Consider the following 27,928-nt stretch of genomic DNA (forward strand, 5'->3'; position numbering starts at 1 on the left):
ACTTAAGTCATCCTTAAATTTAAAACTTATTTTTTTTATTTTTGTACGTAGTTTAGCACGTTTTGTATTATAGATTGTTTAAGTTCTATCAAGGTCGAGAATGAAATCAATAAATTACTTCCCAGTTTCCGAAATAGTTGAAGTAAATCAATATAAATAAATGTTGGGTTATTTCAATTGTCATTCAAAAATTTATGTATTTTTTAAAATGACTGTCAATACCGACCTTAGAACTTACGGATTTATTATAGTGGAAAACTGTCAGCTTTTAGTATTTTCTTACGTACGATTAGTAGTGAATATTTATTTATCAATGTTTTGTGCCGTTCTTAGATGCTTAAGTTTAGGGTAATTCGCTCGACAATTGTTTGTTTTCAATCGTTACACATTCTTCAGGGTCTTTTTATTGTCGCGCGGGTTAACGTCCGCGTGTCTTACTTGCATTTGTGCCACATGGTTCCTATCGTTTCATAGATTGTTTATGCCCCCGTGTGCAACTGGCTTACACTACAGGAAATATATCTATAAAGCCATAGAATCAGCACGCGGGTGTTTATCCGCATGGCAGGCCCTTAGAGGACTTGAAATATCTGTTGTTTGAAATTTAAACGATATTTCAGGACTTCTTTAAACAGAGAAACAATCAATTGGACCAAAGCGAATTTGTGCTTATTCACATAGTAATAAGGCTCGATGTATGTTGTTTTTTATTTCCAGCCGTTGCCTGCGATGCTAAAGAGCCCTTTTGAGCTAAATCGTGAATGCTTGCCTTTGAGGGATCATATTAACGACGATTTTACGAACCATCACCGTATCGCCCAATACCTAACATCCATAATCACTTTGTGCTAAGAATTTTATGAGACGCGTCGATGGACTACCGTCCCGGCCATCAAAGTGAACTATGCTTTCTTTTGTTTGCTTCATCATTCGAAAACCAGCTATTATGACAGCTGTTCTTGATTTTCAATTTTTATAATCGTATTATTTCTTAGCATTTTTTTGTCCCCAAAAATTGTAAGTTCCAAAATACTCATTCCTTGGATCCGTGCTCACGTTTTGGAATGCATGACGAACGCTAAGCTATCGTGATGTCGTGTACGGCGGGTACTCGCGACGCAAACATTCAAAATATCATGAATGTTAAAACATTTTGTACCAACACAAACACCAGAAGGTAGTATTTATTCATTATCGTCTAATTTTAAAGTCTCCTCCACGTGAGAACTTATTTCATTATAGAGATAAATTTTTGCTTTTAAGACATGTCTTTTTAATGAAATAAGATCTCATCTAAAATCAAATGTAAATTCGTTCGATTCTCTACAACTACGTGTACAGTCTTACTTATATCTTCTTTCTTTATGTCAATCAAAAAGGTTTTTCCAAGTTTCAGATATTCAAAAAAAGGTACTTTGACTCTATTATTCTTTTTAACAATTAATTCTAATTCAAAATACATTACTAAATATTGAAGATGATACCGTTGGACATTACTCTCTCTATTATCTTTAATTAATGCAATCGTCAAACTGACCGTTTGTTTTGTAAGTTTTGACGTTTGCATTTCACTCACAGCTTGCATGTACTGCTTTTTGCATGGTAGTTTGACTCTGTGTTCTAATATAAGGTCTACGCAACAATTGGACTGGTTGTGTCTCGTCACCTTCACGCTCTCTGTAATTGGCTGTTTATCGTGTCGCCTCTCTTTGTATTCCAGGAAGTCTTTGCTTCTATCCGCATAGTCTGTTGCCCTAGATTAAGCTTTGTTTACAGGTCCTCGTTGGAGAACTCAGTCTGTCTGGCTATAGGCAGAACTAAGTTCTTCACCGCCCTCGTCCTTTGTAAATATGTCGATCGAAAATTTGTAAAGAGCGTCTTTAAAAATTGCAACCCCAAAATTCACTGTTTAAAAGCACTATCGATTGGAACGTCCGTAGTTACATGTACAAACTTGCACCGCAATGTAGATAGATGCGATGTAAAATTGCCGATTGCACCACTGTGAGTCCGGCATCGGGTCGTATATGACCCGTATGACGTATTCGAAGACAAGAAACTAATATTGTATTTTCGAATGTTTAGCAAGCAGTTGAAGAGAAGTACAGGCTTTGCGATGAGACTTTATCGAAGTTGCTGGAATGGATCGCCGTCGTCGAGGAGAGGTTGGCGAACCAGGAGGCCGTGAAGGAGGACATGGATGAGCTCCGCAACCAGATCAACATCCTGAAGCTGATCAAGGATGATCTAGAGAGCCACCAGCGCCAAGTGTCGGCGTGCGCGGACCAGGCCAAACAGCTGCTTGTGTCCGGTGGAGACGTGCTCGCTCCTCATGAGGTAAGTCATACTATTGTATCAGTGATTCTTGATAATTAAATGAAAGTAAAAAAAGAGGATGTAGACCTTTTTAACTAGCTCCTGCTCATAAAAATCCAAGCATCACGAAAAATTAAACAAGCAATTTTTTGTCTCCAACTAAAGCAATTTTTTTACCCGAAGTTAATCATAGTTATTTTAAGTTAATTGCGATTGTCTATGAATATGTTCAGTGACCGCTTAGATAAGTTCATAGACTAGTAGTCTTACTATGTGATAGACAAATCTGTCCCTTACTATTTTTGTAAGAATTACCTGATGATATTATATGAACATTTTCATACATTACAATATCTATACCTAATTTCGTCAACAGGTGGCAGCACTGGAACGCGGCGTGCGCCAACTCAAACAGCGCTGCGACAAGTGTACGGAGAAGTGTGACAAGATGTTGAGGAGGCTCGCAGCGGCCAGAGACGAACTTGGAAAGTTCACGTGAGTATCATACTTCAAGATTATGGAACGAATATATTAATAAAATAGAACCTTATTATAGATGTGAGCCGATATGGCTATTGAAAAAGAATTTAGAGGAAAATGTAGCTCATTGACGATGAGCATCAATGTAATCATTTAGTCTTGTTGATATATTCGAATATTTTCTCATAGAGACAGTCAGACGTTTTTTTCATTTCCTAAACATAGCATTAGTATAAAGATATACTTTATTTTTATTTTATGATGATAAAACTCTTACAAATGTAGACTTTTCCTTGATTTCTTTATCTTCCTTTTTTTGGCATTTTCCTTCCGGTATTGTTGTTACTTTTTGTATCTCGTATTAGTTTCGCCTATCTTTAAAAATTCATCGCGAACGCAATGCTAAATTAACCATGTTTCCGTTTTACATACAGTAACGAAGTAAACACCTTCAACGCCTGGATGGACTCCGCGTACCGTACCCTGGAGGAGAAGGAGGTGGCGCTGTCCAAGCTGGACAGCCTGCCCGGTCAGAGCGAGGACGTGCGGGAGTTCGTGTCGGACGTGATCGCGCACCAGGCGGACCTGCGGTTCATCACCATGGCCGCGCAGAAGTTCGTCGACGAGAGCAAGGTGAGCTGGGCCAGAGCGAGGACGTGCGAGAGGTCGTGTTGGACCTCAGCGCATCCATCAGATATCTGCTTGACTTGGATTTCAGTGGTTGTTTTTCAGTTAGCTATTGACTGCAATTTATTTATTACACGAATACATTTCTAGCTTGCCTATTTTTTGCCATTCATGTAAAATTAGACAATAGTTACAAATAGGGGACGCAAGTAGATGAAATGTGTGCTTAAAATGTAAGTGGTATAAGACGTATATGTGAAATTGCAACATAATGTTTGTATAGACAAAGCAATCATTCTTTCTTATATCTGTACTTTATCACTAATAATGTTATACCATTTCCAACAGGAGTTCCTATCAATCCTGAACGACTACCGCACCTCCCTGCCCGCTCGCCTGGCGCACGTGCCCGCGGCGTCGGAGAGCGCGGTGCGGGAACACGCGTCGCGAGCGCGGCGGCAACACGCGGAGTTGGCGGCCAGGGCGCAGCGGTTGCTGGATAGGCTGAGGGCCGCTAGTGAGGGGTCCTCGCGGTACAGAGACGCGGTGCAACGCGCTGAGCGGTGGCTGAACACGGTGAGTGCTTACTTAGATCTACGGGCTGTAAGTGGCGATTCGCTGCAGTTTTGTAGAACTGCGATGTCGTTCATTGAACGACTACCGCACTTCGCTGCTCGCTCGCTTGGTGCACGTGCCCGCGTCGAGAGCGAGGCGGCAACACGCGGAGTTAGCGGCGAGGGCGCAACGGTTGTTGGATAGGCTGAGAGCCGCCAGTGAGGGGTCCGCGCGGTACAGAGATGCGGTGCAACGCGCTGAGCGGTGGTTGAATACGGTGAGTGTGCTCAGTGTTCATTGTACAGCCAGCGCGCTGCTATTGATATCTCCGTCTCCACGCGCTACAGAAACGCGGTTCGAACATTATGAACGGTGATTTATTTCAATAAACTACTCAATATACGAACAGTCTTTCTTACAAACCTTGTACATGGAAAACCATGAATGTAGAATGTTAAAACCGTAGTATTTTGTTTTGTATTAAATAAAATACAGAGAATTGACGGATTCCATTAAAAAAATATTAATTTTCTTATTGTTCAACGTCATCATGTTTATGACAGGTACTAAACAACTCTAAAATTATATAAGAAATTCATAAAATTGACGTAAAATATATGTTGTATTTTGTTGACAATTACAATACATAGATACGGTATCTGCGTGATAGCTGACGTCTTCCTAACTCTACGGTTGTCTATTACCAGACCCACGGTAGTAGTGTGGCGCTGAGAGCCCTCAACCAGAATGTATAACCGTTTTATTTATTATTTCACTGTATCCAGGTGGAAGGCCAAGTCCGCAACGCGGTGTCAGAAGCCGTTGGTGGTGAACCGCGTGCAGTGGAGTCGCAGCTGGCCCGCGCCAAGGCTTTACACAATGAGATCTTGTCTCAAGGCCGCCTTATTGATAATGCTAAGGATGTAAGTGTTTGTTTATTTTTTTAGTAATCACCTAAGTTGGAGTTTATATTCCAAAGAAATGTATTTTTCTTTTATTGTATAATAATCGTGTAATGAAAAAAAATGAAAAAATTAGTATCGGTGTAGTGACATGTTTCACACAATATATTTCATAAATGTCATGAAGACATCATATTATCTACAAAACTTTATAAATGTTTTAAGATAAAAAAACGAAAAATGTGATTAGATATTTGTTAAATGTTTAGGTTGTATTAAATCCTAAGTTATTATTGCAAACATCCGGTTTTTGAGAACCATAACAACTACGTTAAAGCGAAACACTTGTTGTAGCAAAATTTCAAATATTGGTCCTTCGAGCCGAATTGTCGTATAATCTGGGAAGATTCCGTAGATAGAAGTGTAGGAACGGGATTAAATATTGTTTTTTTCTAAACAGGCATGCGATCAACTAGTCAAATCCCTGGAGGGCAACCTGACACCCTCCGAGATCAGGCAGCTGGAGGTGCCAGTGATCGAGCTGGGCGAGCGGTACAGCGCGCTGGGCGGGGCGCTGTCGGGGCGGTGCGCGGAGCTGGAGGCGGCGCTGCTGCAGTGCCAGGGGCTGCAGGACGCGGCCGAGGCGCAGGCGCTGTGGCTGCAGCAGGCGGAGAGTGCGCTCAAGTTAGTATTGTTGAACATGTTAAGGTGAATTTTACAAACGGGCCTTCAGGGCCAAATCCGAAACTATAAGGATTAGCGAAAAATGCTGACAGGAATTACGTGGCCGATTTTGATAAAAACTAAAACTGTTCTTAGCGATTTATTTTTTTGAGAGTCATTTGAGGTATCAGTACATTTTTAAGATTAAGGTGATTGATTATTACTCGTATTAACATGACTACCGCCTTCAATAATGTTTTTGCTATGGCGAAGAAACTGCAATAAATAAATTACCTGTAATATGATTTTGTATGATAAAATATCAAATCAAATCAAATCATTAATAATAATATAATTAATAATGAAATTGTACAGTAGAATTTGATTTAGCTTACTAATTTTCATTCAAACATTGTTCTCTTTCCCCAGGAGCCAATCCAAACCCGCGTCCCTGATCCGCGAGCGGCTCGACGAGCAGCTCCGCGAGCACCGCGCGGCGGCGGGCGAGGCGGAGGGGCGGCGCGCCACGCTCGGCAAGCTGCTCGCGGCCGCGCGCGACGCCGCGCTCACGCCCTCCAACGCGAGGATCGCCAAGAAGCTGGAGCAGCGCGCCGAGGACATATATGCCAGGTACTGTACTTTAAGCTATGTATGAATAGAGATGGCGCCACACGAACTCGGCAAGTTACTCGTCTTCTCACTTGAATACTTCAACGTGAATATCACCCAGAATCTACAGTAGCGCGCTGAGGATATTGATGCTAGGTACAGATAATGTAATAATAATATTGGCGAGTGCCATGACATGAAAATGTTATAATAATGTGGTGAGTTTTCGCGATTTGATAAGAAATGGCGCTACACGTGCTCGGCAAGTCACTCGACTCCTTACTCATACGCTTCAATGCGAGGATCTTTAAGAAGCTGGAACAGCGCGCCGAGGACATATATGCCAGGTATTGTACCACTATTGACATATATGGAAAATTCCGTGATTTGATAAGAGATGGCGCTACACGTACTCTGTAAGTTGTTCACTTCCTCGTTCAACCTCTTCAACGCGAGGATTACCAAGAAGCTGGAGTAACACACCGAGGATATTTACACTAGGAATTGTATATAATGGTATAGTCCGCACTAAACTTCTAGTCCGCTCTGAAGTTGTTGCGCGCAGGTGTAATCAAAGCAGTCAATACTGTCGAACACAACCACAAGTATATACTCCGTAGCAACAGTAAGGGCATACTGACGCAGCTATGTACCCGCGGGCAAGAGTGGGCAGATTTTTGTTCATCAACGTTTCAGCTATTATTCTTGAAATAACAGCTGCTGCATCATTAATGCACTTTTTATATTCCATGACTTTAAAAATAACATATGTCATTTATTTTCCCAACCAGATACGAGAAGCTAGTGGAGCGCACAGTGAAGCGAGGCGCGTTCTTAGACGAAGTATCATCAGAGCTGACTCAGTTCACCCAGCAGGCGGCGCGGTTAGACGCCGCGCGGGCGCAACTCGCAGAACTAGCGGTCAATGACGAGCGGTTACACGAACTGGCCATCTCTAGGTGAGGGAAACAATTACTGTTCATAAACAGTTACGAGAAGCTAGTGGAGCGTAGAGGGTGGTGCCTTCCTGGCCGAGGTGTCGTCCGAGCTGACTCAGTTCACGCTGAATGACGAGAGGTTACAGGAACTCGCGATCTCTAGGCAAGTTTTGTTTTAACATAGGAGTAGCAGACGAGCGTGCAGTCTACCTGATGGTAAGTGGCTACTGCCGCCCATGGACATCTGTAATCAATCCCAGATAGTATAAGATTCCTACCTGAGGTCGGCCACAGATGCGCCGCTACCCATGAGGACTAAGCTGGAACACTTTGGAAACCTGGGAAAAGTATGTCTCCCTTGCCGCACCCTTCAAACCAGAACAGAGCAGCGCTTAACGCTGCTTTTATTAGGCAAAAATGGGTGCGGTGGTGATGCCGCCGGAGTAATAATAATAAACAATCCTAATAAAATTATGTTATTTAATTCCCGACAGAGACAAACAGATGCCGCTGCTGGAGGAGTGCCTCCGCACCGGCAAGGAGCTGATCTCCAAGAAGGACGCCACCGACACGCACGTGGTGCGCGACAGGATGAAGGTAACTATCGTAATATTAACTAGGCTTTGCCCGCGACTTTGCCCGTAGAATTCCACTGTTGTCATATTAACTAGGTTTTGCACGCGACTTTGTATTTGGAATTGTCTTTTGTCACTTTATGATTTAGACTTTATTGTGGTTTTTGTACTGCCTATATTTTATGCTTTACAAGAAAGTAAAATACCGTTTCTCTTTTTTTTTACCCTTCTTTTTTTTCTTTTTTTTTTATCTATTTTCTGTCACATGTCATCAATTGAGTGGCATTAAGACAATTAATAAAATATTAAAAATGTTAAGTGAAACGAATCACGTTAAATACATAATTTAGATTTTTACGTAACCTGGAATCGAATTAAAGACCTCCCATGCAGACAGTGACTTTACTTCTCCGAGTTGAAAATTCTGTACTAATAAACGTTGAATTTATTTGTTTCTTTTTGGAATAGGCTTTGGAGAACCAATGGCGTGACTTCAACACCGCCCTTGAAGAGAAACAGAAGCTGTCCAAACAAAGGGCGGACCAGCTCAACCAATACGAAACCCTCAAAGTACAGGTATGACCTTGATACTCAAACATATTTGTAGAACGAACTGATTGGTTAAGAATGTAAAGGTGATAGAATCGATAGTGGTTTGACAGCGAAGTCTTTCAAGAGAGGTATTATGTGTTACTAGGTATGATTTTGTATTGTTAAAAATGGCGTTCTAACTTAGTCCTTAGTAGTAGCCACACATTTAAATTCAATGCCCACATTAGGTGATGTAAGATGGATATGAGGACGACCATAAGATCTCTATGGTAAACCTCATTTTTACCTACCATCTAGGGTTGATTACCGATGGTAATGAACAAGTAGTTGGTGCGCATAAACATACTTAAATTTCATATATTTATTTGTCCCGTTTCATTTTAAGTAGATTCTCAAATATGTGTTAAAAATATCAAACTGTATTTTCTTATTTGTGAAAATTATGAACCCATACATATATTTTGAAATCTATTAAAAGAAACAATGTGATAATGGCTTGTTTATAATAATGTTATTTGCTTGTTATATAGGTGTTCGAGTGGCTACAATCTATGGAGAACCGCGTGGGTCATCTGCGTCCAGTGGCGGTCGACCTGGACGTCATAAAACAACAGCAAGACGAGCTCAGACCGCTCGCGAAGGAACACAGGGACTATTCTATTACCATTGATAAGGTCAGTTTCTATTTCTTTATTAGATTGTGGCCTTAATTATAATATCCTGTTTGTATAATATAAATTTAAATTAGTTCATTATATTCAGAGGTAATTTTTATATGAAATATTGACATGTGGATAAAAGTTATAAAATTTACTTTCTTTTATTCATTTTTACTAATTTATTTATTGGTATGTTATGGTATGATATTGTTTATTACACTAATTTACAGGGATCGATGTTTTTATTGTTAGAACATAAAATATTTATCAATTAAATATACGAGTATAGGAATCAGTGCCGTAGTTCTCACTTTATATACAGAGAGGTAAACTGTAGCTCTGCAATTATTGTACAGTATTAGTTTTCATTCCTTATTGAATCCTATAAGATATGAGCGTTAGGATTGTATTTTTAGAAATAAACAGTGTAACTTTTACGATTTTAACTAATAATTACCATTCCTATAAAATATGAGTGTTAGGAATGTATTTTTAATATAAATAAACAGTGGATGTTATCTATTTTGTATCGTGACCCCAGGTGAACGCCCTGGGCGCGGCGTGCGAGGCGTGGCGCGGCGAGCGCGCGGACAGCCCGCGGAGACGAGCCCTGTACAGCCCCACCAAGCGGACCACGCCCAGTCAGTACCCACTTGCACACACATATACCTATACACCTCTACATACACTTAAAGAAAAAATGAATCAGTTGGAAATACATACATACATGAGACACATCAGCAGAAAATAAATGAGCCCTAAACACACACATCCATAGAGAAATGGATACAAATACAGACAAAAATATACTATCATCAACTTTTTAATTTTTTTATTGAAACAAGACATTCTTATTGTTTTTATCTATTTTTATTTACTTTACCTACTTTATAATTTTACGAACATCTAATCTGAAATAAAGACACACGAACAAAATACAGCATCATCAACTTTTCCAATTTTAAATTAAACTGCAAATCATTCTTATTTTTTATCTATCTAGGATACTTGAACGAACACCTAACCAAAATTCAAATCACTTAATCTGTTTGACAATAATGAAAGTTAAGGCCCTAATAATATAACTTTCTTACAGGTCGTACACTGGAAACCAGGTCACCATCGCCTGGCAAGCTGGGCTTAGCCAGCCCGGCATCAGCCCATTCAGCCTCCAGCGGTTTCTCGTCGCGACGGTCCAGCCAAGACGGATTCCATCTTGATGGTATGTTTGTCTGAGTTTATTTAAAAATAGAATTAACGGGATTGTATTTTCAAGTAGTCAACTGTTTTTTCGATGAAGGACAATAATAATTTAATTTTAGGTCCCTCTTTAATGTTATTTCTCAATTACTCTTTAATATTGTTACGACTCCCGTAAACAAAACCCTCTCCCCCCACAACGATTAACTATGTACGCCTTGCTATGATTTAGTTTAAAAAATATATTTAACAAGTGCTGTATTAACTTTAAAAATATTTGTCAGTCGTAAGATCAACAATCTTTGCTTTAATCCACAAAATCATTTTCATCCACAACTTGTCTCATACCTTCGCCTAGACTTAAATGAACTAATCAGAAACAATATTATAATACAACATTCTTTACAGAACTGTCGCCGATCCAACAACAGTTGTCAGAGATCAACAACAGATACGGTCTGCTGGGCACAAAGCTGGCGGACCGCCAGGCCGAGCTGGACTCCGTGCGCGACGAGCTCAGGAAGCACCTGGACAGCCTGCGGAACCTCAACACCTTCCTGGACAAGGTATGTGCAGCTGTTGGACAACAACAACAGATATGGTTTGGAGGTAACACTCACGGTAGAACATTTTGTGGTTCGACTCTCGCGGCACCATCGTCACACCTAATTCGACCTAATAATAGTAGTGTTACGCGCTGCCGTGTTCAAGTTTGAAGGGGGTGGTAAGGGAGATATACTTTTCCGAGGCGTTTCAGCTTATTCCTCGGAGGTAGCGGCGCATCTGTCAGGTGGATTGCATACACGTCTGCTAGTCCTATAAGTACATTATAAAGAAAACATAATAATTAAACTTATAAATATCCCACCAGGTACAAAGACAACTGCCCAAGGAGTCGATCCCGAACACGAAGGAGGAGGCCGACAAGACCATCAGGCAAGCGCGAGCGGTGCTCGAAGAAATGTACGAGAAACAGAGCATTCTCGACTCTACTAAGACACAGGTAATTTATATTTTGAATGATATAATATATCATATGTACTTTTTATATATCAATGTATTATTCTTTAATAAGTGTAATAAGTATTAATTTATAATTCCGAAACATTTATGAATATTCAAAAACGCTGTAACATTTACGTTACCTTTATATCTCTACATCCAGAAATTCTTGCATTATTTCCATGTGATATTTATCTTTGTTAAGGCATGGGTCTACGAACTATTTATTGACATAGGGGTTCTCATTCAATCCTGACCAGAAAGTTAACCATATTGATTAACATATTTATGCCGTATGACTTTTATCTTTCTGCATAGATTTCATAGATAGTCATGAAATAGTATGTGGTAATAAGTGTAGAAGCCATGCATAAACTTTAATGTGAACAAACTTATTTTTATTATTAGGTCCGTGAGCTCCTGAAGCGCAAGCAGAGCGTGCAGGGCGCGGACCGGCTGCACGACGAGATGGAGGACGTGGCTTCCCGCTGGAGGGCGCTGCACGACGCCTTCAAGGACAAGTACGTACCTTAGGACCTTACTATATATTAGGATTTTCATCTTTATGTAGTAAATAGCATAATAATCGAATTTATTTATATTATCTAGCGACTTCGCGTCTAAAGTGAATAAATCCTGATTAATATTACGCTTAGAGCAACGAGAAGACCTGAACCTAACAGTGACAGTGATTCTGAATTAATCAGAATTTTGAAATAACGGTCTAATTGTTATTGAGAAATAACATTTTAACTACAACTCAATATATCTTCCAAAATATGAATATGGGCCTAAAAATTTGGTGCTAGCAATTTACAAAAAATATAGACGATTATTACAACCACTTAAGAGCTAAAAATCCTGACTGTTTACTCTAAAATATACAATTTCTCCCACAGGATCCGTCTAATGGAGGAGATGAAGGACTTCCATGACACACACAGCAACCTGTCGCAATGGCTCGGTGCTAAAGATCGCATGATGGCCGCACTCGGACCCATATCGTCAGACTCTAGGATGGTCCAAACACAAGTACAACAAGTAAGTAATCAATCATATAAAACCTAAAAACTGTTTGTTTATTTTCAATTTGTTAATTAAAATAGAAAATATGTTATTTAAATAGTTTATTTTAAATAAAGTATTCCAAAATGCACTTAAAATATATAGTGTCAAAAAATTTAAATAACGATAATTTATTAGTCTTCACCATTATATAGAGCATGTATGGACTCTCCTGGGAAATTACCTCGATGCCTAAATACCCCTATTAAAGCGCTATGACACAGCCCCTGACTCTGGTCTCCGTTCCCAGGTGCAGGTCCTCCGCGAGGAGTTCCGCGGCCAGCAGCCGCAACTCGCCCACCTGGAGCAGGTGGCGAGTGCCATATTGCAGAGACTGCACCACAACGAGCCAGACGCGCAGAAGCTATCGCAGAAGGTGCAGGACTTGCAGGACAGATGGAATGATCTACTCAACAAGTGAGTCTTTATTTAAAGTTTCTTAAAGAATAAAGGTCTGATTATTTTAAAATACTTAGTGAATAGTGCCATTTAAACATTTATTGAATGTATTTATAAAATAATTAGAGTAAAAAATATTATTTAAAATATATTTTGCGCGGTCATTATTTTCTGAAATGAGAATTTTAAGAGTGTCTATTTTTACGAGTTTTGGTTATAATAAAACATAAAATATGATAATATAAAGATACGATAATTTAGATAAAGTACAACAACGCTACAAGAACATCAAAAGACTAACTTTGTTTTTTTTAACAAACAAGTATTTTTACTTTAGCCTTTCCATTGATGATATATATGTTGTAATATGTTATCGTTTTGATGTTAATTACTCATTTCTGAGCCTTACTCCACATTGTAAATTTCTCAACAGTATTTATTTTTAAAGTAAGTAGTATAGTTTGCGACAAACTTCTAGTCCCCTTTGAAATTGTTGCGCGCAACTACAAGCATATATATAGTCCGTAGCCACGTAAGGGCACATTAACTGCGCTATGTCCCCGTGGGCGAGAGCGGGCAGCGGAGGGTGCCGGGGTGTCCCGCGCTGTCTTTGTCCCGCTAATATCTATAACTTGTTGTTCATTCATTTCTATATTCTGAGCTTGGCGCGGACCCTACCAGTAGTTAAAAACCAAATCTAGGGGATTTGGGTTTAAATTTTTTCCTCTTTAACTTTTTTAACCCTTTACTCTACCTCGTCTTTCTCCCGTCAGACTGGAGCAGCGCGCGCAGTCGCTGGGCGCGGCGGCGGACACGTCGCGCGAGTTCGACGCCAGCCTGGCGCGCCTGCGCACCGCGCTGCACGCCATCGCCGACAAGCTGGACGACGTCGGCGCCAAGCTGGAGCCCGCCGACCAGCTGCGCGAGGTCGAGGTTAGTAACATTTTGACGTGACAACATCTTATAATTCGATGGAGCCGGCTGCACGCACCAAAAACCATGACTCATGCGGCGTTACCTCGCTCAGAGGCGTCCATTTAAGGCTTGAAGTGCAAGCGAGAGCGCGGAACGAGCGACAAAGAGGCACAATCGGCCTCTGCGTATTTACCTCCTTCTCTATATCCATACAAAATATCTATCAAACAAATAAAATTAAAATGTTCTTTTGAAAAATACAACCATTCCATCAGTATTTTCTTATGACGTTGTCATGTTCAACTATCGTCAGTAAACCGACTTTATAGACAACCGATTTTTTTTTTGTTCACAAGGGGAAAACTTAAAAAGGTATCCGGTGCCTTAGGAAGCGACACCGAGTTATGTAGCATTTTTACCGCACTAAAACTCCAGGATCTCTGACGGAATACAACCGGAGTCGTCCAAGCGCGATGTCCTTTTAAGGCGTAGAGCCTGGGGCGAACAATTGCAGAAACAATCTAATCTAATGTCATAGTTTCATATCTGGGAATGAAATTCCCAACATGGCTGTTTTCTGTGCCAATAGTATGCTCTAACCATTTTCAGATTATAAACACTAATTTTGAAATAATTTATATAATATTAATCCATTTAATTGTGACTATAGTTCTATTATAGAACTTACTTTCTCATTGTATCAAGTAATTTTTCCAGTCTTAAATCACGTTTAAAACAACGTTTAGAAAAGTATTACTCGTATTTCGTTTGAAACTATTATCTATTTATATTTATAAATATGCTTATCATTCCCCACCAGAACCTAGAACGCCAGCTGGAAGGCCAGCGCCCTCTACTCGCGGACCTAGAAGCAGCTGGAGAGGCCCTGGGCGAGGTGCTGGGCGACCCGGCCGCGCGCCAGGACATCCAGGGCAAGCTGACCGCTGCGGCCAGACAGTACGATGCGCTGCAAAGGAAGCTGGACCATCGGAAGGCGGAGATCGAGTCTGCGCTCAAGTGAGTTAATCTTTCAACAAAAACCAGAAAATTTCGCCTATAAATATCTTCTGGCCAAGTAACATTTTTGACGTGTAAAACTATTTTGAATTTATGACATTTGTCAATAGTATGACAGACTTTTTGATAGGCTGATAAAATTTAGCGTTGATCACCAATTAAATTTTAAAGATATTTTAATGACCAAGAGATCTACTTTAAGATAAAGATCTACTTTTATATGTTAATGTCACAATATGTACAATAAATTAATTTTCTACAGAAGCCAATTTCAACTGAAGCCTTTTAATAATAGTGTAAAATCGTGAATTGCCTGAGTTTGTTAAAAAAATCCCTGTGAAACTTCACTTACCAATATACACTATCATAGGGACGGGCGCAACCTAGAAGAGAGCGTCTCCAGAACCCTCGGGTGGCTGCAGTCTGAGCTGGCGGCACTGCCAGGCCGTCTCCAGGTGTCCGCAGACAGGGGCAAGCTGCAGCAGCAGCTGGCCAAGCACGAGCCGCTCTACAGGGACCTCACGCAGCGCGAGCACGAGATCATCATGCTGCTGGACAAAGGTAAACATAGATTATATGACCATAGGTAAACAGGTAACCATACGCTATATGACCATAGATAGCAAAGTATGTTCATTTCTAATTTTATATTAACTTATGCCTTTATTAAATAGAGTGTCTTTTAGTAACATGTATCTTTATTTACATTTCTTAATGTAATATAAATTGGGTACCTCTGTATTACAATTAAAAAAATATCAAAAAATATAGAGTTTGTATGCATTAACTGCTATCCTGAAGCATTTTGCGCAAAACTATCTTTACCTTTTCGATCTGCAATTTTGACATTAGTGTCCAAAAACTTCTTACTATTTTAGAATTAATGCATTATTATAATCGACGTTTCCCTTTCCAATTATCCAGGACGTGAGATGGAGAAGAAACCAGCTCACCAAAACCTCAGAAAAGATTTGGATAGAATCCAGACTCAATGGGACAAGTTGAAGAGAGAAACAGTCGACCGACACAACAGACTGCAAGCTGCTATGGTGAGTATCATTAACTAAGGAAGCCTTAATAATTACTAAGGATTTTTGTAAACAAATGCATACATAACAAAAGATTGTATCTCATATAGTGTTAGCGGCGCGTCACTTCCGCCCGCTAAGATATAAGTGTTGGTGGTGCGCGTCACTTCCGCCCGCTAAGATATAAGTGTTGGTGGTGCGCGTCACTTCCGCCCGCTAAGATATAAGTGTTGGTGGCGCGCGTCACTTCCGCCCGCTAAGATATAAGTGTTGGTGGCGCGCGTCACTTCAGTCTCCCACAGTGTTTTGTAAATATAATAATGTGTGTGTTTGTGTGTGCAGGAGCACTGCCGCAAGTACAGCAAGGCGCAGGAGTCGTTCCTGCCGTGGCTGGCGGACGCGGAGGAGCGCCTGGCGCGCCTGCCGCCCGCCGCCGCCAGCCGCAAGGACGTGGAGCGCCAGCTGCGCGACCTGCAGCTCGTGCGGAACGACGTGTGGAAGCGGTGAGTGTGTACACTGTGTACACTGTGTACAGCGAGGCGCGGGAGTCGCTCCTGCCGTGGCTGCGGGAGCGGAGGCTAGTTGGGCCGAGATACTACCTAAGTAGAGATAAGAAGGTCTTAGACTGCCCTACACTTGGACAGGTGAAGATATGTGGACATCAGTCTCGATCTGGGAACCGACCATCAATAGAAGGAGGGAAGGGTACAGTCCCGTAATGAACAACCTTCGGACACGGACGTAAATTTACGTGCACACGCACGTTGTTTATGTATTAGTAAAGAAGAACTCCTATCATTGCTGTGTACCTATTTATAAAATGAAATATTCCTCATCAGGTCCGGCGAGTACGAGAACAACAAGACTCTGGGCGAGACGTTTATCTCGTCGTGCGACGTGGACCAGGAGGTGGTCAGGAAGCAGCTGGACAACATGAAGGACAGATGGGACAAACTTAACAACGGTTAGTGGATAATGACTTTTTTTATCAGGAATATTTGAATGTATAAGGAGCGTAATATATTTCGGTTCTTGACGTTGTTTTGTAAAGTTGTTTATTTGTCGCAATAATTTGTTGTTAATAAGACAGATATTAAAATACACATTGTCATTATTAATAGTATAGACTTCATTAAGGGCGTCGACAAGGGTGGGTAACAGCAGGATAGGATCAGTCCTAGCGATACAAAAAACGATTCATAATCCGATAAAATCCACTGCTCCATAAATCAATTGCACAAACGCTCCCTCCTTTAGCTGGGTGATTGACTGACGATCTCCCTATTTGTGAACTAAGAAGTAACAAACCAAGATATGAACACAATATATTTCCTACACAGAGGTCCTCCAACAAGTGGAATACCTAGAATCTACCGCGCGCAAGCTGGGCGAGTTCGCGGAGCGCGTGCGCGCTGTGGACGCGCCGCTCGCGCGTTGCGAAGAGCGCCTCACCGCCGCTAGGGCTGCACCACCCGCTGCTGCGAGGGATCTGCTTGCACGCCTCGCTGATCATGCGCATGCGCTTAGAGCGCCGCTACAGGTTAGTTGTGATATTTGAAAACAGGTGGGGTTAGTAGTAGTTGTAATGGAAGCGTCGTTCGTGCGCTGAGAGAAGCGCTGCACCGCCCGCTGCTGCGAGAGACCTGCTCGCACGGCTTGCGGATCATGTGCATGCGCTGAGGATGCCGCTACAGGTTAGTTGCGATGTTTGATAAGAGGTGGGAGTAAGTAGTAGTTGCGGTGGACACGCCGCTCGTATGTTGTGAGTGCGTACCGTCGCCGCTCCACCCGCTGCGGGAATGGACCTGATGCACGGCATGTATATCATGCGCATACACATAGTGCCCCGCTATAGATTATTTATGTTTGACGAGGAGGTGTTAGTTGTAGTCACTGTAATTGCACTCGCGCGCTGATTCATCCGCTGCTACCAGGGACCTCCTTGCATGGCTGGTAATACGTGCGTGTGTACGTGTACGTGCCATTACAAATGTGTTGCGCTATACAGTCATGTGATAACAGATAGCGTTAGTTGAACTTACAGGAATAATACTGCTTTGTTCATACTGTATTACGATATTTTATGACAGGTGATGATGTCACCTATAACTTAGAAGTTACATGTACTCATTTGAATAAATATATACATAATCTCTAACCACTTACTATAAGTTGGACCACATGCTTATTTTTTACCTCTAAACCCGTGACGTCACAAACTATAATAATCTATAATTTCCACAGAGCGTAAACGCATCAGTGGACGACATAATAACCCTGGCGCTGGAGTGCGGCGGGCCCGAAGCGGCGGAGCGCGTGCGGCCCGAGCTGGAGGGCACGGCGCGCGCGCTGGCCGAGCGGCTGCGGGACCTCGAGGCCCAGGCGGACGAGGCCAGGGACCTGCTGGCCGGAGCCGCCGCGGCCTACGCGCAGTTCCAGGTTTGTGGTGGATGATGTGTTAGTGTTACGTGTAGGTGTAGAACGGGGAAGTTGATAAGATAGTTACTAAGGGTACGAAAGGATTCTAAATTTCGGGGATGCTACACTCGTTGACACAGATAAGTTATTATTACGTGTGTGTGGCTAGTGACGGGTGAGGGGGGCGGGGGGTTGATGCTAGGATAACTGCGAAAGGTATGCTACTAAATTTTGGGTATGCTATACACGTTGACACGGATACGTAATTGTTTCGTGTGTAGTGTTAGTAACGGGTGGAAGTTGATGCTAAAACAACTGCAAAAGGAATAGAATTTTGTGGATGCTACACACGTTGACATCTTGCACTAAAGAGAGGTTGATGCTAGGACAACTGCAAATAGTACTGAATTTTGGGGATAATACACATGTTGACATGTTATGAAAGAAATCGAAGTAATTTGATTTAGAAGATCTACCTTTACTAAAACTAAACTAAAACTAAGCAATTATATTAAAAAATATCGTCTTGAATACTCCTAATTTCGTCATTTGTATGTTATTTATACGTATCGAGAAACAAAAACTGGACGTTAATTTAATTTGGTATACACGTTATTGAAAATTGTCTCACTCTAAAAAATGTTCTCATTTGATTCACTATATTCAACATTTAAATGTAAACAAAAGCTTTTAATTCAACACTTTGTATGTTTGTAAAACAAAATCTATTATTTTTCTATTTTTACCAGGACAAAGTAAAGGGGGTCTCTCACGACCTGTCCGACCTGGAAAAAGAGCTGGACGGCATGAAGCCACCAGGTCGGGAGATCAAGACGGTACGGGCGCAGCTGGAGGACATCAACCGCTTCTACAAGCGGCTGGAGGCCGCCGACGACCTGATCGTCGACACCGAGAGGGCCGCGGAGGGCCTGGCTGATAGCGGGTACTCTGAATCCGGCAAGGCTAATGATCAGGTAAGAGTTGGACTTAATTATGTGAAGGCCTTGTTTTTTTTAGAAAATGAGTTGGACTTAATTGTATGAAGGCCTTGTTTCTTTTAGAAAATGAGTTGGACTTAATTATATGAAGGCCTTGTTTTTTTTAGAAAATGAGTTGGACTTAATTGTACGAAGGCCTTGTTTTTTTTAGAAAATGAGTTGGACTTAATTGTATGAAGGCCTTGTTTTTTTTAGAAAATGAGTTGGACTTAATTATATGAAGGCCTTGTTTTTTTTAGAAAATGAGTTGGACTTAATTGTATGAAGGCCTTGTTTCTTTTTTAGAAAATGGGATAGCAAATGATTTATACTTCGCTATTAATAGTATATATATCGGTCACTTTCTTCAATGTTATAAACAATGTTATTGGAAGATCGACTTTTTTACCTAGCAAAAATTTTATCCCAAACCATCGTATTAGATTTATAATGATTGTTTCCGGAGAGTGACATTATTATGAATCTTGATCTTCTACGTCGTAATTGTAATGTAAGTTGAATTCGAATGCCAATTAATAATAAATATGGTATCTCCAGGTGGAAGGGCTCCGGAAACAACTGGCCAAACTGGACGAGCGTGCGCGCTCCAAGGAGCAAGACCTGGAAGACACCCTCAGCAAGCTGGAGGCCTTCTACAAGGCCTACGACTCTGTCATGGATGATGTGGACGAGGTAAATATTAGGAAGATTTTTAGGGAATTTTCAGGAGTAATTACTTAGAATTCCTCTCATAATCTGCATATATCTACATGATAGATATGGGCCGTATCAGACAAAATAAAATTGTTGTATACTATGGGTATCTTTTGTAACGAGACTGTAGGCACGAGCGGTGCCCGTTAAAATATTTTATAGAAAAATATGTTTTGTCTGACAGAACATGTTGAATGTCTGTTGATATAAATGTCCACCATACCACACCTTAACGACAACAGATTGTCGTATAAGTTATGACGTCATAAATCATAAAGTATTATTCTATAACTGTGAAAAGCCTGAAGAATTTTATCGGATCGGTGAAGCCGTAAATACCTTATACTATCAGGCATCCAACTTAGTACATTTTGTGATTTCGAAAAAATATTTTTTACACATTATTTTCACGTATTTTAACACAAATCCATCGCTTTCCCACCAGGCATCTGAACAAGTGCGAAGCCTGAAACCGGTATCATCAGAGGTGGAGCAGATCAGGTCGCAGCAGAAGGACTTCGGGGAACTGAAGCAGGCGATGCTGGAGCCCCTGGGCCAGAACGTGACGCACTGCAACAAGATCGGCCAGGGGCTGGTCCGCTCGGCGCTTCAGGGGGTCTCCACACAACAGCTGGAGAAGGATCTGGAGAAGATGAATGATAAGTGGAACGCGCTTAAGGAGAAGGTGCATATTGCTTATTCTATTTCTGAAAGTTTCAAAATCACTACATTTTTTTAGTAAGTAAAAAATAGATAGTTGCCCCATTGTTTTATAATAGCATTCTTAAATATGCAAATTTAGCTTTGTAGATTTTCATAAAACAGGTGTATATGAGGCGTACCATCATTATTAAACGTTTAACTGTGGAGATTGCATTCTTACTTACTGATACGAATCTAGTTCATTCATGTAGTTTTTTCGTTTTATGTAGACAAAGAACTCCTATCATAAAAATATGGACGGATCTGTACATATCTATAAGCAATCTATTTACTATACGTTTGCTTCTTTTACTCAATAAAAAGAAGAAATGCGAAGCAATGTGTTGACGATGATGACCGAGTGAATGAGAGTATAGAATATATACGTTCGCGGTACTGAAGGAATGAATTAACACTTCCAATCGTTTTTACCAGATGAATGAGCGCGAACGTCGTTTGGACGTGGGGCTGCTGCAGTCCGGGAAGTTCGCGGAGGCGCTCGCGGGGCTGGAGAAGTGGCTCGCGGACACCGAGGACATGGTCAACAACCAGAAGCCGCCCTCCGCTGACTACAAGGTGGTGAAGGCGCAGTTGCAGGAGCAGAAGGTATATATCATTTTAAGGCTTTATCCTTGTTATCACACTTAAGACGGATATTGCCTTCGTAGATTTTTTCCACGATTTGTTTTTTTTTTTTTTGTAATTATCCTATCTAAAATGGATTTTTACGAAATATTAAGATTTACCTCCTTAAAAAATACACTTTTTAAAAAACATATCTTATATGAGAAACACAAATATTTTCAAGTTGGGATCTTGGATGTTTAAGGAATAGTTCATTATTATTTTTCTTTAAAAAAAACGTAATTAGTTACATGATTTTTATGGTCCTACTAGCTATTACTACCCTTATTTGTCTCTTGTAATAACGGTTATACATCAGATATTTAAATTTAATCCTCAAAGATACGAGCGTACCTCTTTTTCGATATTACATGTTAAATTTCAACCTTATTCGCAATTAATTAATCATGTATGTGGTCTACCAGGGGCACCATTATTCTTTGTTCAACAAACTCAACCTCATTTTTTGTTGCAGTTCCTAAAGAAGATGCTAATGGACCGCCAGAACTCGATGTCGTCGCTATTCGCGATGGGCAACGAGGTGGCGGCTGGCTGTGACGCGGGAGAGCGCAAGGCCATCGAGAAGCAGCTGCGCGGCCTCATGCAGCGCTTCGACGCTCTCACCGGCGGCGCGCAGCAGCGGATGCTGGACCTGGAGCAGGCTATGAAGGTGGGGGGCCTGTAGCGACCTTATGTCTGTGTTATAGCAGCAGTCGATGTTGTAGATGTTCGCGATGGGCAACGTGGTAGCCGCGGGTTGTGACGCCGGAGAACTCAAGGCCATGTTTGACCTGGAGCAGGCTATGAAGGTGGGGTGCCTGTAGCGACCCTACGTTGTAGATATAACTGAACTAGATGTCGCTGTCCGTGATAGGCAACGAGGTAGCTGCTGCCAGCGATGCGGTAGAGCGCAAGGCCATGCTTGACCTGGAGTAGGCTATGAAAGGTGGCCTTTGGGGACCTGATGTATGTCCAATAACGGCAGTGTTAAGTGTTGCTAGTGTATTGGTTTGGAGGGGTGTTATAAGGGTGGCGAACGTTTCAGAGTAATTCCAGCTGAGTTTGAGGTATTCTAGTCTGAAGTTGGAGGGCTTTTAGGGACCTTATTTCTGCTAATATCAGGTTTTCTTCTGTGATATCATCACAAACGTCGCAACACAATATATTTCTGCATTTTGATGTACCTTACATTGACACCTTAAATTTCGATTTGACATCAAACATACTGCGTTAACTCTTAATGTGCACGAAGTATAACAAAATTACTTTGTATTTTCTATAGGTTGCGAAACTCTTCCAAGAACAACTGCAGCCGTTGGTGGAGTGGCTCGGAGTCACCGAGAGGAAGGTTAAGTCCTTGGAGCTGGTGCCCACTGACGAGGAGAAGATACAACAGAAGATAAGAGAACATAAGGTGAGATTGACAATTACCAAATAATTGTTAAACTTTTGAAGGAAACACAGAATAAACATTGATACAAGAAGTATGTTAGTGGCTATTTATGTTCTTATTTTTTTTAATTAATTGCTCCAAAATTATCATTAAAATAAACCAATATTATTGATATATTAATTATCATATAGAACGTGTCATCATATGTTCATTTTACCATACTTAGAACTGAATAAAACTGAACAAAAGAAATTTCAAGAAAATAAACGTAAAAGTCCAGAAATAAATATATCGATCGAATTTCTTAGTTAAAGCAATAAGAAAATTACTTTTTCCTTAGCTGCATAGAACCTTGTCTATACTAATATTATAAAGAGGAAAACTTTGTTTGTTACTTTGGTTGTAATGAATAGGCTCAAAAACTACTGGACCGATTTTAAAAATTCTTTCACCATTCGAAAGCTACATTATCCACGAGTAACATAGGCTATATTTTATATGAATATATTTGATAAATAGATTTTGGGGCGGTACAAAGTTTGCCGGATCAGCTAGTGTTTTATAAAAATAAAAGTAAATCACCAGCAAACTTTAGCACTAATAAAACTTCTTAATCCCAGGTGCTACATGAGGACATCCTGTCGAAACAACCGCCGTTCAAACAACTGACCGAGACAGCGTCCACGCTGATGGGCTTGGTCGGAGATGACGAAGCCACTGCCTTGGCAGACAGACTGCAAGCAGCCACTGACAGGTATCACAAACATTTCAAATTATGATAGGTATAATTATAGATAAGCAAAGATTACTCATTCCTAACAAGAAAATGTACCCAGTTTTGAGAATTGAAATAGTTGCGTTAAAAAGTTTTGCCACGTCTCCGTGCTAATATGTCCCTAAAATATTTGAAATAATTATTAATTTATTATGTAAATTACGCAGTATTACTTATTTATTCGTAAATTTTCTCTAAAAATGTTTTTATTTGTAAGAATTCAAAAAAATAACTTACTAATACGCCGTTTGTGGCTTCATTCAATATCAATATCTATACTTATCTATGGGTATAATGCTGTGCGTCTTTCTTCGTGGTTAGGCACGTCTTCACCGCCGCCTATACATGGCACCTTGGCGTGGATGACTTAAAATGTGTTGTCGATTTTCCCCTCTAATAATCCATGTCGTTTTAGAAGTTTTAGAACATTGATACACGTTGTTTTCCTCATTTTAAATTATCATTACTGTTGTTGGACATTAATTGTAACAAATGGTATGTTTACTATGTAATCTTGTCTTACTGTACCCGGCCTTAGTACAACTCAGTACAGTCCAGGCCCAGTACAACTCAGTACAGTAAAAATGGACCCCTAATAAGTGGTGCCACTAAGATCGCTAAATCGCCCTTTGCGTCCAGCAATTAAATCTTGTCTTTTTCAAGTAGACAATCCATTTTGTCCGAAATTCCGAATATTCTATACTACGTATGTACGTATTCACCATCACGTCTTTTTCACTGCAAACCACTGTAAATTGATCATTTGACACCAATTGTTTCAAAATAGAGAAGGTAATACATATTTTGTTTGTTGTCCAGATACCAAGCGCTAGTAGACCGCAGCCTCTCCGCTGGTTCCCTGCTGGACAGCTCCCGGCGTGGTCTCCGGCACCTGGTGCTGACGTACCAGGAGCTGAGCGCGTGGATGGACGCCATGGAGCAGCACCTCGCCAAGCGCCGCCTGCTGCCGCTGCAGATGGAGAAGCTGCTGCGCCAGATGGACGAGCTCGCGGTGAGTGGGAGATGTAGGGAGAAAGATATTAGGAGATGGAGATATAGGAAAATAAAAATGTAGAAAAATGTTTAGGACACTTAAAAGGTCCTAAAAAGGTCCTTCTGAAGGTGGTAGAACCCTTTGTGGTTCGACTCCGGCGGCACCACCACCATGCCTATTTCTACCTAATAACAGCAGTGTTAGGCGCTGCTGTGTTCCGGTTTGAAGGGTGTGGTAAGGGAGACAGACTTTTCCGAAGCGTTCCAGCTTAGTCCTCAAGGGTGGCGGCGCATCTGTGGCCGACCTCAGGTAGGAATATCTAATCCTATCTGGGGTTGATTACAGATGTTATGATGATGGGCGGCAGTAGCCACTTACCATCAGGTGGACTGCATGCTCGTCTGCTACTCTTATATTATAAAAAAAAGATAGAAAGATGTAAAGCGCTGAAATTGGCATAGAAATTAATTATTTAATTAAGGACCATTTTGTGTAGGTGGGTAAAATCTGCGACAAACTTCTAGTCCGCTCTGAAGTTGTCTCTGAATGTGGTCGAACATAACCACAAGCATATATTCCGTAACAGCAGTAAGGTCATTGATGCAGCTATGTACCCGCGGGCGAGAGCGGATAACGGAACCTACAATACGCTCTTGCGACGCAACTCGTTTCTATATTCAAAGGGGACTAAAAGTTTTGCGCGGACCCTATTTATCTTGAAGGCATACGTTCAGAAATATTTAACATTCGTGAGACCTGACTTCAAAACCTTTTACAGGAGAAAACCGAGGAGATAGCATCGAAGCAGGAAGCCGTGGACAGCACGGTGGAGTCCGGCCTGGAGCTGATGAAGCACATCTCGGGCGACGAGGCGCTGCAGCTGAAGGACAAGCTGGACGCGCTGCAGCGGCGCTACAACGAGCTGACGTCACGCGGCGCGGAGCTGCTGCGAGTTGCGTCAGAGACGCTGCCGCTGGTGCAGCAACTATACAACAATCACACCAAGTAAGATTATATTGTATGATAACTACATTATGTGTTTATTTTTTTAAAGAATTTGAAATATATTTTATAATATTAACTACTTATGATTCGTGTGGCATATCGGTCGTGATAAACAAAAATATTCAGATTCGATATCCGGTCAGCTAGATATCTATTTTTTTCTGACCAACGGGACTTTTAAGAGTTCTATTCACTAGACGTGAAGAAAAACACTCAAATCTAGAACTCAAAATATACGCAAAATGTTAATGTGACGTTGCAAGTTTTAGAAGAACTTAGTTAATTTATTACTTTATTCATCCATTTCTTTATTTTAAAAATCATCTATTTTATAATATTTTAGATCTGATCGATTTACGTTAAATTTAAAACAATTTGCGTTATATGAATACACTTTCCTAACAATCATTAACATTTTTTTTCTCAAAATTAGGTTAACAGAATGGATGTCGAGCGCCGAGACGTGCTTGCAGTCGGTGGAGCCGCGCGAGGAGGACATCATGAGGCTTGAAGCTGAACTGCAGGAGTTCAAACCTGTATTGGACAGCATCAACCTGATTGGACCACAACTTTGCCAGGTATGGGACTTATTGATTTTTATTACCATTTCGTATATCTTTGTATTGCATTCTTAAATTATGTAATACTTTAGACGCTATAAGGTTACATAGAGATCTTGTAATCTGTATGTAATCTGTAAAGTTATATGGAAATTTTATGGTGACATAAACAACCTTTAAATTTGTCAAAAGTAATTTTTAATTCGGTTTTCGGATAAAAAATCCGTAATGAAACCGGACGGTAGAATTTCTACATTTGAATCTTCTATTTCGTACTTAACTTTTTGATGTATTTACAGGACCGAAAGTAGATGTACACCTCATTTTCAAAATTATTTTAAACTGATTTAAACAAATCTCGGCCGACATAGCGGAACAATATACTATTAAATTACTTTATATTTATATTAAATTGAAATACTTTGTATATTAAATTGAATATATTTCCCAGATCTCCCCCGGAGAGGGCGCCACTCACGTGGAAGGTATCGTGACGCGCGACAACCGGCGCTTCGACGCCATCGCAGAGCAGGTGCAGCGCAAGGCAGAGCGCCTGCTGCTCAGCAAGAAGGTAAATACATCTTATATATTAGAGCTACTATAAATAAAAGTTTTTTTTTATAATTTGACACCATTTATTTTTTTCGATTTATTATTATTATTTACGGTGACTCTCATGTCTGGGAATCCTATAAAAAAAGGGTGCGGTGAATTATGGTTTAAGTCCTTTTCATTCGAAGAAGAGGTTCGTGTCATAATAAGTTAACGATTTTAAATATAAACACAATTTTATATAGAAATGCATTTTTTTTATTTTATCGACTACTTTTCGAAATTTTCGTTTTTAACATAAGTTTGTACGTATGAATGTGTACAACATTTATGGATTAGACGTTACGTACGTTCGTAAATATCTATATACGTTAATAAAATTTACAAAATATAATACTTAATATTACATCAATGGATTATCAGTGCAATATTATAATAATTTCTACTATGTTTGTTCCTTAGCGTTCTCTCGAAGTGGTAGGCGACATGGAAGAACTCATCGAATGGCTGCGCGGTGCAGAGACCCGCCTGCGCAGTGCAGAACCACCTGCCGCTTCCGCGAATGCTCTCCGTGCGCAGTTAGCCGAACTGCGCCCACTAGCGGATGATGTCGCTGCGCAACGTGTGCGAGCAAGGGACCTGCTCAGTCAGGCTAAGAAGGTGGGTGGTTATATAATGTAAATAGAGAGGTACTATGACGCAGAGACTCGTCTGCGTAGTGCAGAACCTCCCACCGCCTCCGGCAACGCTCTCCGTGCGCAGTGAGCTCAATTGCGCCCGATAGCCAATGATGTAGTGGTGCAGCGCCTGCGAGGGATGGGGGGGACGATTGATTGTCAAGGTAGCAGTTATATTAGGTGTATCTTCGTACTAATGTTAATATGAATATCGAATTTATATTAATTTGTTTATAGAGTCGTGCTTTAAGATACAATCTCTCTGCTACATTATACAAAGTGTTAAATTATAAAGAAACGCACCTACTTTTTGTACTTCCTCCTATTTTCATCGCGATTTCTCTCCTCAGTATTTTCTTTCACAAACTTTACCCATTTTTGACAATTGATGGCGCAATGTAAAACTTTGATATATGATTTTGATGCCTACTTACTATTTTGGCTACTTCGAGCTTGCTTCCAAGTCTTTCAGTTGTGCAAAATAGATAATTTTTGCATAACCTTTTTAATTTGCCCATTTTTTTTTTAAATATTTCCAAGCTGTAAAAAGTTTTAACTTGATACTCAATTCGATAATCATAAAGTTCTCATATATTTCATTCAACTTGTTTTATACATTGTATGTTTCGTGCAGGTGATCCGCGAGTGCCAGTCGTCGGACGAGGCGGCGGCGATCCGCTCGCGGTCGAGCGAGCTGCGAGAGCTCACTGACGAAGTGGGAGCGCTGTGCGGAGCTCGCCTCGCCGCGCTCGAGCAGGCGCTGCCGCTCGCTGAACACTTCGCTGATACGCATAACGGGTAAGTTAATAGTTAATATCCATATCTGGTATATTATGAAATCACTACTGCGTACTGTAGCCGATAGTGAACGTTCACACGTGCAGTGGTTACGTACAGTGCCATTTGGGGATTTGCACAGGGGGTAATTACTGCAGTAGATACATTGTAAACACAGGATCGACACGGATAAGGTTGAGCGAGTTGACGAACGAAGTGACGTTTGCTGACATGCACTTAGTCAGGTAGAAGGGGCGT

The 27,928-nt window shown here is 40.9% G+C and overlaps 1 protein-coding gene across 12 annotated transcripts in view; it reads left to right on the forward strand.

Moving 5' to 3' along the window:
• The window catches only part of shot (dystonin-like protein short stop), a 383,469-nt gene that overhangs the window by 313,572 nt on the left and 41,969 nt on the right, over positions 1 to 27,928 (forward strand). For all 12 annotated transcript variants that reach the window (XM_073091892.1, XM_073091894.1, XM_073091890.1 and 9 more), the window contains 39 exons: positions 2,086 to 2,337; positions 2,693 to 2,811; positions 3,231 to 3,429; positions 3,772 to 3,999; positions 4,764 to 4,901; positions 5,341 to 5,564; positions 5,973 to 6,173; positions 6,944 to 7,111; positions 7,585 to 7,687; positions 8,134 to 8,241; positions 8,748 to 8,891; positions 9,418 to 9,517; positions 9,973 to 10,098; positions 10,485 to 10,642; positions 10,948 to 11,079; positions 11,487 to 11,599; positions 11,978 to 12,119; positions 12,394 to 12,560; positions 13,316 to 13,475; positions 14,278 to 14,474; positions 14,845 to 15,035; positions 15,399 to 15,523; positions 15,845 to 16,005; positions 16,342 to 16,466; positions 16,843 to 17,042; positions 17,747 to 17,941; positions 18,670 to 18,894; positions 19,456 to 19,590; positions 20,057 to 20,296; positions 20,749 to 20,919; positions 21,413 to 21,607; positions 22,220 to 22,351; positions 22,951 to 23,084; positions 23,925 to 24,117; positions 24,878 to 25,104; positions 25,538 to 25,682; positions 26,116 to 26,235; positions 26,679 to 26,876; positions 27,528 to 27,691. In XM_073091892.1, the coding sequence (XP_072947993.1) occupies positions 2,086 to 2,337; positions 2,693 to 2,811; positions 3,231 to 3,429; positions 3,772 to 3,999; positions 4,764 to 4,901; positions 5,341 to 5,564; positions 5,973 to 6,173; positions 6,944 to 7,111; positions 7,585 to 7,687; positions 8,134 to 8,241; positions 8,748 to 8,891; positions 9,418 to 9,517; positions 9,973 to 10,098; positions 10,485 to 10,642; positions 10,948 to 11,079; positions 11,487 to 11,599; positions 11,978 to 12,119; positions 12,394 to 12,560; positions 13,316 to 13,475; positions 14,278 to 14,474; positions 14,845 to 15,035; positions 15,399 to 15,523; positions 15,845 to 16,005; positions 16,342 to 16,466; positions 16,843 to 17,042; positions 17,747 to 17,941; positions 18,670 to 18,894; positions 19,456 to 19,590; positions 20,057 to 20,296; positions 20,749 to 20,919; positions 21,413 to 21,607; positions 22,220 to 22,351; positions 22,951 to 23,084; positions 23,925 to 24,117; positions 24,878 to 25,104; positions 25,538 to 25,682; positions 26,116 to 26,235; positions 26,679 to 26,876; positions 27,528 to 27,691 (6,455 nt within the window). The remainder of the gene's footprint in view (positions 1 to 2,085; positions 2,338 to 2,692; positions 2,812 to 3,230; positions 3,430 to 3,771; positions 4,000 to 4,763; positions 4,902 to 5,340; positions 5,565 to 5,972; positions 6,174 to 6,943; positions 7,112 to 7,584; positions 7,688 to 8,133; positions 8,242 to 8,747; positions 8,892 to 9,417; positions 9,518 to 9,972; positions 10,099 to 10,484; positions 10,643 to 10,947; positions 11,080 to 11,486; positions 11,600 to 11,977; positions 12,120 to 12,393; positions 12,561 to 13,315; positions 13,476 to 14,277; positions 14,475 to 14,844; positions 15,036 to 15,398; positions 15,524 to 15,844; positions 16,006 to 16,341; positions 16,467 to 16,842; positions 17,043 to 17,746; positions 17,942 to 18,669; positions 18,895 to 19,455; positions 19,591 to 20,056; positions 20,297 to 20,748; positions 20,920 to 21,412; positions 21,608 to 22,219; positions 22,352 to 22,950; positions 23,085 to 23,924; positions 24,118 to 24,877; positions 25,105 to 25,537; positions 25,683 to 26,115; positions 26,236 to 26,678; positions 26,877 to 27,527; positions 27,692 to 27,928) is intronic.

Source organism: Epargyreus clarus, unplaced genomic scaffold (assembly GCF_041222505.1).
Source record: "Epargyreus clarus isolate Ecla_fem2 unplaced genomic scaffold, WU_Ecla_fem_2.2 ptg000035l, whole genome shotgun sequence".
Taxonomy (NCBI): domain Eukaryota; kingdom Metazoa; phylum Arthropoda; class Insecta; order Lepidoptera; family Hesperiidae; genus Epargyreus; species Epargyreus clarus.